The sequence below is a fragment of the Juglans regia genome, chromosome 6 (genome assembly GCF_001411555.2).
Source record: "Juglans regia cultivar Chandler chromosome 6, Walnut 2.0, whole genome shotgun sequence".
Taxonomy (NCBI): domain Eukaryota; kingdom Viridiplantae; phylum Streptophyta; class Magnoliopsida; order Fagales; family Juglandaceae; genus Juglans; species Juglans regia.
In genome coordinates this window covers 35,178,989-35,189,831 of record NC_049906.1, presented here as the reverse complement: position 1 = coordinate 35,189,831, position 10,843 = coordinate 35,178,989, and the positions used below count along the sequence as shown (strand labels likewise).

The window sequence follows — 10,843 nt, the reverse complement described above, 5'->3', positions numbered from 1 at the left end:
ATCATATAAAAGGCAATTGATCATTCGTGGGTCTCCATTCATTTGATGAACTCTTAAATGTATTGTTCAACCATACACAAGGCAATCCAACAAGATTAACTTAGATCAAATACATCATCAACAACCGCTGAATCCAAATGCAATTATTTAGCATGATCAGGAAATTATCCCTTACTTCAGTCTCAAGATGCATGGCTTTATCTTGTGCATTAAACCTTACTTGGTGCGTGGATCCTTGAAGTAGTGTTGCTGTTGACACATCACATCATCCCATTAACCAAAACACAATGTCCGTACATACTTGACCTTGAGCAGAAGTACTCGTGTTTATCTGGCACATATAACCACCACATGATAATTAATGTCAACATAGTATGAGTTTATAGGGTAACGTTACATACGTGCAATACGTAAATATCGTACAGTCGTTTTAAAAAATAGTAAGATTTATTATTAAAAAATTAATTTTTTTTTATATAAATCTCATATTTATTCATTTTTTTTTTAAATGACTACACAACACTTACATATTCACAATTATAAATATCATTTCTCGAGTTTATAATACCTTAATTGAGGATATTTTGAGGCTACTTGCCATCCAATTCCTACCATATCACTACAAGAAAACTGCTTATTTGTAGCCATTTAATTTCAGTGAAATGACTATTTACAGTCAAAATAAGTCTGTTTTGATCACAAATAATCTTTTCGCCGCAATTAAATGGTCACAAAAGCCCATTTTTCTTATAGTGTATTATAGAGCATAACATACGTATGTGAAACAAGGCTGACACATGGGGCCGGGGCTCCATTGATCGCTGACACATGTACAGCCCAATCGTTCACCACCCTCTTTTTTTTCCTACCACCTCTGTATGTGCCTACTTATAAATGGGAGGGAAAGCTACCATTATATTTCATTCCATTAAGTGATCTTTAAACTCGATAGACGCCTCTAGGTCTCAGTCTGAGGCCGGCACAAACAGAGACCGATCGTCTTCTATACACTTTTTAAGGTGAAAAGTTCAAAGTGTATTATATTTTCTCTTTGCATGTACGCTTCATCTCTCACCTTGTACGTACATACTTTAATGGCCTCGACGTTAGTGATTATCTTGTATTCATGTAGTGATTTATTTGTTTCACAGAGGATGTGGAAGTTGAAGATAGCTGAAGGAGGTCCAGGATTGGTGAGCCTCAACAATTTCGTTGGACGACAGCATTGGGAGTTCGACCCTGATGCCGGCACACCTGAAGAACGTGCTGAAGTTGAAAGGGTCCGCGAGGAGTTTAAGAGGAATCGGCTTCGGACAAAGCAAAGTGCTGATCTTTTGATGAGGATGCAGGTTCCAGATCTCTCTCTCTCTCTCATATATACATACTGTCATACATTACACATACATACATACATACATACATACATACATGTATGTATGTATGTATGTAGATTCATGAAATTGAACATTCCATCATGGACCTTCATGAATTATCATCCAGCAAATATATATTTTGCAGAAGATAGATATTTTTTTTAGTTCCTTTTCATTTAAGATAGAAATGCTATATCCACAAAGAAATCTAAAAAATACCTACAAATTGACATGACTTCATATGATACATCAAATCTACTTTAAATGGAAAGTAACCTTACAATTATCTGATATACTATATCAAACTATATTAATTTATAAATTTATTTTTATGGATCTTTTTGTAGATAGAGCATTTCTCATTTCAATTGTGATTAAAATTATGTTATTGATCATGAGCCTGGCTCGTAGATGTTAATAACCACCCAAAAATACTTGAAAAATATCTTAGGATCATATTAACTTGTTCATGTGCTTTGTGTTGGAATCTAGAAAATTTTAATTGAAGGATTTCGAATTAGTTTTCACTAGCTAGGGCATTCATCTCACTAATTGATATGAAAATCTAACAGCTGAGAAAGGAGAACCCATGTGGGCCAATTCCACCACCAGTCCAAGTGAAAGAAACTGAGGTGATTACAGAGGAAGCAGTCATTACAACATTGAGAAGAGCCCTAACCTTCTATTCATCCATTCAGGCCCACGATGGCCACTGGCCTGCTGAATCTGCCGGCCCCCTGTTTTTCCTCCAACCCTTTGTATGCAGTTTTTGCACCATTCTTATATATATATATATATATATATATATATATATAAAATATTTTAACTTCTCTCTCCCTAAAATATAATTTCAAATTTTTACAATATGCAGGTAATGGCATTATACATCACTGGAGCTCTGAATGCCATTTTTTCACCAGCACACCAGAAAGAAATTATTCGATACTTGTATAATCATCAGGTATTCAAACAGCTAAAAATGCCCTCAAAAACTAAAAACTTGGCTAAATTTAACATTATGTACAAACAAATACACTTATCTATATATAAATTTGTATATTGACCATTTAGTTGTTGGACAGAATGAAGATGGAGGTTGGGGCTTCCACATAGAGGGTCACAGCACAATGTTTGGTTCAACTTTGAGCTATATTGCCTTAAGGATACTTGGAGAGGGTCCTGAAGATGGTGAGGACAAGGCTATGGCCAGAGGACGGAAATGGATCCTTGACCATGGTGGTTTAGTGGCAATTCCATCTTGGGGAAAGTTTTGGGTCACGGTATATTTCATTTTAGTTGTCAAGAATTGATCACGGTAATATTACATGTATATGCCAAGAAAAAATAAATATAAAGTAACATATTCTAGTGTCCAACTAGAAGTATCACCACATTGAAGTGTATATACCTGAGTTTGAGAGGTTAGATTGTAGCCCAAAAGTTCATTTGCCTTACAAAATAATGAAAGCATTTTAATTTATCATTCAACCCTATATAATCTTTACTATATTGTGGATAGGTACTGGGATTATATGAGTGGTCTGGCTGCAATCCATTGCCCCCAGAGTTCTGGCTTCTTCCACAAATCTCTCCAATTCATCCAGGTTCTTTCCTTTCACACTTTTTTTTTGAAAAGCACAATTTGTAATTTATATAAGATGCAGGCAAAATGCAATGATATTGTCCCATACTTGAGGTTGTTATTTATATGAGTTGCAGGCAAAATGTTGTGCTATTGTCGCTTGGTTTATATGCCAATGTCTTATTTATATGGGAAAAGGTTTGTTGGTCCGATTACTGAGTTGATTCAATCACTAAGGCAAGAGTTGTACAACGAGCCTTACCATCAAATTAACTGGAACAAAGCCCGAAATACAGTTGCAGAGGTTGGTTAAATCCTTAGTCTCTATATCTTGCATTTGCTTTTGATGCCATAAACCTCCATTGTAGATCCCACTTAAGCAAATATAAAAATTTCTGACAAAATAATGTATACATGAAACTCACACAATGTGCTAATAATTTAGGAGGATCTCTACTATCCACATCCTTTTATACAAGATATGCTATGGGGATTTCTTCACCATGCAGTAGAACCTCTTCTAACCCGGTGGCCCTTTTCATTGTTGAGAGAGAAGGCACTTAAAGCTGCAATTAATCATGTTCATTATGAGGACGAGAACACCAGATACCTTTGCATTGGAAGCGTGGAAAAGGTTGTCACTAATTAGTGTTACAACTATAATCAAAACGCAATCATATAGATCATACCAGTTGATGTGTGCTCTATGAACTAATTTTTCAAGGTCATCTGTATTACAGGTGCTATGTTTGATTGCTTGTTGGGCCGAAGATCCAAATGGGGAAGCATACAAGCTTCATCTATCTAGAATTCCCGACAACTATTGGGTTGCTGAAGATGGGTTAAAAATTCAGGTGATGTGAGCATGTCAGTGCAAATCACATACACCTAAAGCATGTACTCGAGCCTAAAGAATTGCAAAGTTTCAATCCATTTGAAATCTTATCTTTTGTCTAGAAATGTACTAATGATTCCAACCTTATGCCATGCAGAGTTTTGGCTGTCAGATGTGGGATGCGAGTTTCGCAATCCAAGCGATTCTCTCATGTAATTTGAATGAAGAGTACGGACTAACACTACGTAAATCACATGACTTTGTGAAAGCTTCACAGGTCAGAATACATGTCAAATGCCCCTTACGAGGTTTGATGGTAGATAATGCTTAAACATAATCATGATATTTAGCTTTAACAAAATTGTGCCATTTTCTAGGTTCGAGAAAACCCTTCTGGCGACTTCAAAGCTATGTATCGACACATAAGTAAAGGAGCATGGACATTCTCAATGCATGATCATGGTTGGCAAGTCTCTGACTGCACAGCAGAAGGGTTGAAGGTAATGCCTCACCTCTACTGAAATATGTGCATTCCAAAATCATAAATTCTCAAGGTTCGTTTAAAGGAAAAAATTTAGCAAAACATTTGCTTTTGTAGGTTGCTCTGTTGTTCTCACAAATGTCACCAGACCTAGTTGGGGAAAAGATAGAGACAGGGCGATTTTATGATGCTGTTAATGTCATTCTCTCTCTACAAGTAAGGATTCAACAATACATATTCTATTTTTGAATTAGTTAACAAAGAACATAACTTGTTTCTAGTCAGATTGTCCAATTCACTTCTTCCATTTATTATGCTACTTGACCTGAATAATTGACCTTCTATTTGCCAATGCAGAGTAGAAATGGTGGTTTCCCAGCTTGGGAGCCTCAAAGAGCATTTGGTTGGTTGGAGGTAACTTATCCAACAAGCCAATTGATTTGGTCTGTTCGTGATTATTATGAGAAAACATCGTTTCAACCCAATACTCACTACTACAAAATTTGTATCTATTTGCAGAAGTTCAACCCCACAGAGTTTTTTGAAGATACTCTTATTGAGCGAGAGTAAGATATCTTCATAATGAAAATAATTGCCACATAATTGGTCGCTCTTTGCTGCCTAACATCAAAATTGTGTCACCTTATAATAGGTATGTGGAGTGCACTGCATCAGCAGTTCAAGGGTTGGCGCTCTTTCAGAAATTCTATCCCAAATACCGTAGAATAGAGATAGACAACAACATTCATAGGGCAATTCAATACATTGAAGATGTACAAGAACCTGATGGATCATGGTAGTATGTTTTTTCCATATTAGATTCTTGAAAAAGGAAAAAAACAAAACTGCTCTTCATATTCGTGCAGATTGTACCTTTTTTTTTTGTACTTTACTTTTGGCTAATGCTCTTGTTATTAAAGGAGATAACAAAAGCAAGTTTAGCACTAATACAGGTATGGACATTGGGGGATTTGCTACACCTATGGTACATGGTTTGCTGTAGGGGGACTGGCAGCCTGTGGCAGAAACTACAAAAATTGTCCCGCATTGCGCAAAGCTTGTGAATTTCTACTATCAAAGCAGCTACCCAATGGTGGATGGGGAGAGAGTTACCTTTCAAGCCAAAACAAGGTACATAGGCAATTGGTTTTCCAATTTGAATCTGAATTACTAAGCAAACAAGAGAAAAGAAAAAGAAAATGAGGGTGGAGTGAAAATGGTTAACTAAAGTAACTTGCTGTTTGAAACAGGTGTGGACAAATATTGAGGGAAACCGTGCAAATTTGGTCCAAACTGCATGGGCTGTGTTATCCCTCATTGAAGCTGGGCAGGTAGTCCATCCATCATTGTCTCTTAAGTTATTCTGTATATTAGCATTAGTGCATTACATCATGAAAATTATTCAGGTCACCATGGGTGTAGAAATGGCTAAAAAACCCAAGAATCCAGCGAACAATGGATGCAGTGGAATATCTTAAAAAAATATAAAGCAAAAAATATACACATTGATGTCATTTTGGAGCTTAAAAAATTGAATAGAACCCAAGTTGAGTTGGAGTAATATATGCATATGAATAGAAAAAATAGGACTTAAAACAAATTTTACAGAGATGAAAGTTAGAAACTGCTTTATTAGGAAGCATGATCAATATGCTGGTTCTGAATGTTTTTATAAATTTTTAGGCCAAGATAGATCCAACACCACTCCATCATGGGGCAAGGGTGCTGATCAATTCACAAATGGAAGATGGTGACTTCCCTCAGCAGGTAATTCACGTTTATTCAGAATGCAACACTTTCAGTTATTTTTTGTGACATCTTAGTTGTGTGCTTTTCTTCTTCTTTCTCTCTTTCATCGCTTCGATTCTTTTCTAATAACATCTTTTTGCATACCAAATTATAATTTCAAAGATAACATAATCAATGGTTATTGGCAACAGGAAATCACTGGAGTATTTATGAGGAATTGTGCATTAAACTACTCATCGTACAGAAACATATTCCCCATATGGGCTCTTGGAGAATATCGGAAGCAAGTTCTGTTTGCATAATATCCGAATGCTTAAGCAAGCAAAAGATAACATGTTAGAGTAATTAGCTAGTCCAAATAAGCTTGAGAAATCAATAGAATAGTATGTTCAACAATGTATAGATCGATCGATCGGTCATTGTTGAGCCTGAAAAAGGATATGATCCGCAATTCTCAAGCACTTTGCAAGATGTAATATATATGTGTGTAATGGTGTACGTACGTAGTTTCTTAGTGTAAGCATCTCCTTGAAAAAACGATTCCTACAACTCAATAATGTACTATAATATATGTGAAAATTAAATTTTACGTACTGTATGGAATGGAATGGAGTTCAATGCATGTATACTTCCTTTGTGAGAACCAGAAGTAGTATATATCACTAATTAATGGATATATAATAGTTATATAAGCCTTCTAGTTTTTTTTTTTTTTTTAGGGAGTGTTTGTAATTTTTCCGCATCGAATACGCTTTGCCAAATCTCCGTGAATTTTTAGGCTCATCTCGAGAAACTTCCCAACGTATCAAGATGTTATTGTGATGTGTAGAGAGAGTATGTATAATATATCTACCTCCGTTCTCTTCCACATGTTAATCTATAAGTTTTTTCCCTCTCAAAATAGTCTTCATGCTAATCTATACTCTATTAATCCAGCACAAGAATCTCCTTAAAGTTTTTTCCCTTTGCCATTTATTAGAATCTGAACTATTTTGCCAAATTAGAGTTGTCTTCAGTAAAAAATCTTTTGTGAGGGCGTGCGAACTTCCCGCTGAGAAGAACTAAAAAAAGCACTCCCATCATTCGTTTTCTACGTTGATTCTATTTTGTCCACAAGATTATGTTCAGATCCCTCACCTCCGTCTCCCCAATACGTTTCTTAAATTCTCTCTCTACCTGTGTCCCTTTGAAGGAGGTCTACTGTATCCCTGATTCTACTTCGAAATTCCTTGGCAATCTGGAAATGTCGGTCCCTGCGGATCATACTGATCAAGGGATTGCATGCAAACTGGATAATCAATGTTTCAGATGTGAGGAAACGAAACTTAGGCATAGCACTGGCTACCGCTATTGACATTAGAGCTGCTGTTCCTGATCCGGATATGTGTAGTGAAGATTTGATTTTCTTTTTGGATTGTGGAATGCAAATTTTTTCTTATAGAAATTTTCAGAAACATACACAACGTGCTAATTTAGGAGGATTTCTACTATCCACATCCTCTTATCCAAGATATGCTATGGGGATTTCTTCACCATGCAGTAGAACCTCTTCTGACCCGCTGGCCCTTTTCATTGTTCAGAGAGAAGGCACTCAAAGCTGAAATTGATCATGTTCATTATGAGGACAAGAATACCAGATACCTTTGCATTGGAAGCGTGGAAAAGGTTGTCACTAATTTGTGTTACAACTACAATCAAAATACAATCATATAGATCATACCAGTTGATGTATGCTCTATGAACTAATTTGTCAAGGTCATCTGTATTACAGGTGCTGTGTTTGATTGCCTGCTGGGACGAAGATCCGAATGGGGAAGCATCCAAGCTTCATCTAGCTAGAATTCCCGACAACTATTGGGTTGCTATAGATGGGTTAAAAATTCAGGTGATGTGAGCTTGTTAGTGCAAATCACATATACCTAAAACATGTACATGAGCCTAAGAACTGCAAAATTTCGATCCTTTTGAAATCTTATCTGTTATCTAGAAATGTACTAATGATTCCCAACTTATGTCATGCAGAGTTTTGGTTGTCAGATGTGGGATGCGGGTTTCACAATCCAAGCGATTCTCTCATGTAATTTGAATGAAGAGTACAGACTAACACTGCGTAAATCACTCGACTTTGTGAAAGCTTCACAGGTTAGAATACATGTCAAATGCCCCTTACGAGGTTTCATTTTCTAGGTTCAAGAAAACTGTTAATTTTCAGATGAAGATATGCTTCAAGCTTGTAAAATGAACACGAGATGGAGCAGAGAGACTTGGAACTGAGGAAAAAAATCCTTTTATGAAACTTTACTTGATATTTATTACAAAAGAGGACTCTGTATTTATATACAAGAAAAAGATAAATTTAACTAACTGACTAACTAACTCTTTTCTTCTTTTATTTTAACACGTGCTTCTTTGGACTTCAATTCCATTTGTTCAATCTTGGATGCGATGCTCCAACACCCCCCCTCAAGTTGAATATGTATATTAATGATATTCATCTTGCGTAAAATATGGTGAAACGGGAGAGAACCAAGGGGTTTTGTTAGTATATCTTCCAGCTACAATCTTGAAGGAATGTGGAATAACTTGATGATCTTTTCCTACAATTTTTCTCTGATGAGATGACAGTCTATTTCAATGTGTTTGGTTCTCTCATGCTGAATGGGGTTTGTTGCTATTGATAAGGCTGCTTTGCTGTCTGTATAAAGCATAGTTGGCTGCTGGTGATTAATGCCTAAGTCTTGCAAGGCATAAAGAAGCCATTGTATTTCACATGCTGTTGATGCAATGGCCCTGTACTCTGCTTCTGCAGAGGATCTACTTATTGTGGTCTGCTTTTTACTTCTCCATGAAACCAGTGAGTTGCCTAGAAAAATAGCAAACCCTGTTACACTTTTTCGAGTGTCAATACACCCTGCCCAGTCACTATCGGAAAAGGCCTTTAATTACAATTCTGATGATGAGGGAAAAAATCATCCCTGTCCTGGAGTTGCCTTCAAATACCTAAGAACTCGAGTGGCTGCTTGATAATGACTGACTGCTGGCTTGGCAAGGAATTGACTTAAAATCTGAACTGAATAGGCAAGGTCAAGTCTAGTGATGGTTAAATATAGCAATCTTCCAATCATTCTTCTGTAAGCTGAGGGATCATCATATAAAGCAGAATCTGTTCCAGTGACCTTAAGGGTGGACTCCATTTGAAATGCAGCAGGCTTGGCAGCAAGTACCCTAGCATCTTGAAGTGTATCAAGAGCATATTTTCTTTGACATATTGAGATTCCATTTTTTGACCTTGCCACTTCCAATCCGAGGAAGTATTTGAGTTCTCCCAAGTCTTTAATTGTGAACTTCTCATGTAAAAAATCATTAAGCAATTGAATTTCTATCAAACTGTCACTAGCCAATAGAACATCATCTACATAAACTAGTATAGCTATGAAAGATGATTCAGACCTCTTGATGAACAAGGAAGAATCTGAATTGCCTTGAACAAAACCATATTGAAGCAAGGCCTTTGACAATTTTTCAAACCATTGTCGACTTGCTTGTTTTAAGCCATAAAGACTTTTAAGAAGTTTGCAAACTTTATGTTCGCCCTTTGAAGCCATACCGGGAGGTAATTGCATATAAACTTCCTCTTGTAAATCACTATGTAAAAAAGCGTTATTTACATCTAGTTGGTGAAGATGCCAATTTCTAATGGCAGCTATGGCTAGGATCAATCGTATGGAAGTAACTTTTGCTACTGGAGAAAAAGTGTCAAAAAAATCCAATCCCTCTTGTTGAGTGTAGCCTTTAGCTACCAACCTAGCATTGTGTCTCTCTATAGTTCCATCTGCTTTGTATTTAATTCGAAATACTCACTTGCAGCCTATGGTCTGTTTGTGTTTAGGGAGAGTAATAAGTTCCCAAGTCTTATTTAACTCTAAAGCATTTATTTCATTCTGCATAGCAACTTGCCATTCAGGTATTTGGACAGCTTGTTTAAAGGTTTTGGGCTCTTGAGAGGCTGAAATTGATGCTAAAAAGGCTCTATGAGATGAAGACAATCTATTTGTAGATATAAAGTCAGAGATGGGATAGAGAATATCTTTGTTATGAGGACAATCAGCATGAGGAGATGAAGAGATTGCATTTGTAATATTTTGGACAGAATCACAAAAATAATCCTGCAAGTATATAGGTGTTTGTTTAATTCTTGATGATCGTCTGAGCTGCTGAGAATGATCAACATTTTGAGGATGTTGGTCATTAGAAGATTCAGTATTTAAAATTGATTCAATGGAAGATGAGTTTGGTTCTGGCATAACATTTCGAGTATTTGGTTCATCCTGTGTTTCGATGTTTGTCATTTGTTCAATCCGAGGATTTGATTCATTGGAAGATGAATTTAAAGGATTTTTAGAAAAATGAAAAGAAAATTTTGAAGCAGAAGTATATGGTGGAAATAAAAAGGAATTAGCTTCAGGATTAGACGGAAGGGACTTGAAAGGAAAATTGCTTTCATAGAATATTACAATTCTTGAAATGAATATTCTGTTTGTGTTTAGATCTAGCAATTTATATCCTTTGATATCAAGAGGATAACCTAAGAACAAGCACTTTGAAGCTCTTGAATCAAATTTATGTCTGTGATTTAAAAGTGTTGATGCAAAGCTAAGACATCCAAAAACTTTCTGATGAGAAAGATTAGGAGTTTTATGGAATAGCATTTCGAAAGGTGTTTTATTTTTAAGGAGAGGAGTAGGTATTCTGTTTATGATGTGTGCTGCTGTCAACACACAATCACTCCAAAAAATTAAAGGGATGTTTGCTTGAAACATTAG

At 36.2% G+C, this 10,843-nt stretch overlaps 2 protein-coding genes across 2 annotated transcripts; both read left to right on the top strand.

Annotated features, from left to right (window-relative positions):
- The first annotated feature begins 943 nt into the window (after nucleotides 1–943).
- LOC108989538 (lupeol synthase-like) lies at nucleotides 944–6,336 on the top strand. Its single transcript, XM_018963174.2, has 19 exons — nucleotides 944–1,019; nucleotides 1,152–1,349; nucleotides 1,946–2,131; nucleotides 2,245–2,334; nucleotides 2,456–2,653; nucleotides 2,893–2,977; nucleotides 3,093–3,259; nucleotides 3,401–3,589; nucleotides 3,696–3,809; nucleotides 3,948–4,067; nucleotides 4,168–4,290; nucleotides 4,389–4,487; nucleotides 4,629–4,685; nucleotides 4,791–4,837; nucleotides 4,924–5,067; nucleotides 5,225–5,402; nucleotides 5,522–5,602; nucleotides 5,955–6,038; nucleotides 6,212–6,336. The coding sequence occupies exons 2-19, from the start codon at nucleotides 1,155–1,157 to the stop codon at nucleotides 6,320–6,322; spliced, it is 2,268 nt and encodes a 755-aa protein (XP_018818719.1). The 5' UTR covers nucleotides 944–1,019; nucleotides 1,152–1,154; the 3' UTR covers nucleotides 6,323–6,336.
- Nucleotides 6,337–7,532: 1,196 nt separating this feature from the next.
- On the top strand, nucleotides 7,533–8,748 carry LOC108989539 (lupeol synthase-like). The gene is made up of 4 exons (XM_035690787.1): nucleotides 7,533–7,685; nucleotides 7,792–7,905; nucleotides 8,043–8,162; nucleotides 8,731–8,748. The coding sequence occupies exons 1-4, from the start codon at nucleotides 7,533–7,535 to the stop codon at nucleotides 8,746–8,748; spliced, it is 405 nt and encodes a 134-aa protein (XP_035546680.1).
- The last annotated feature ends 2,095 nt before the right edge of the window (nucleotides 8,749–10,843 follow it).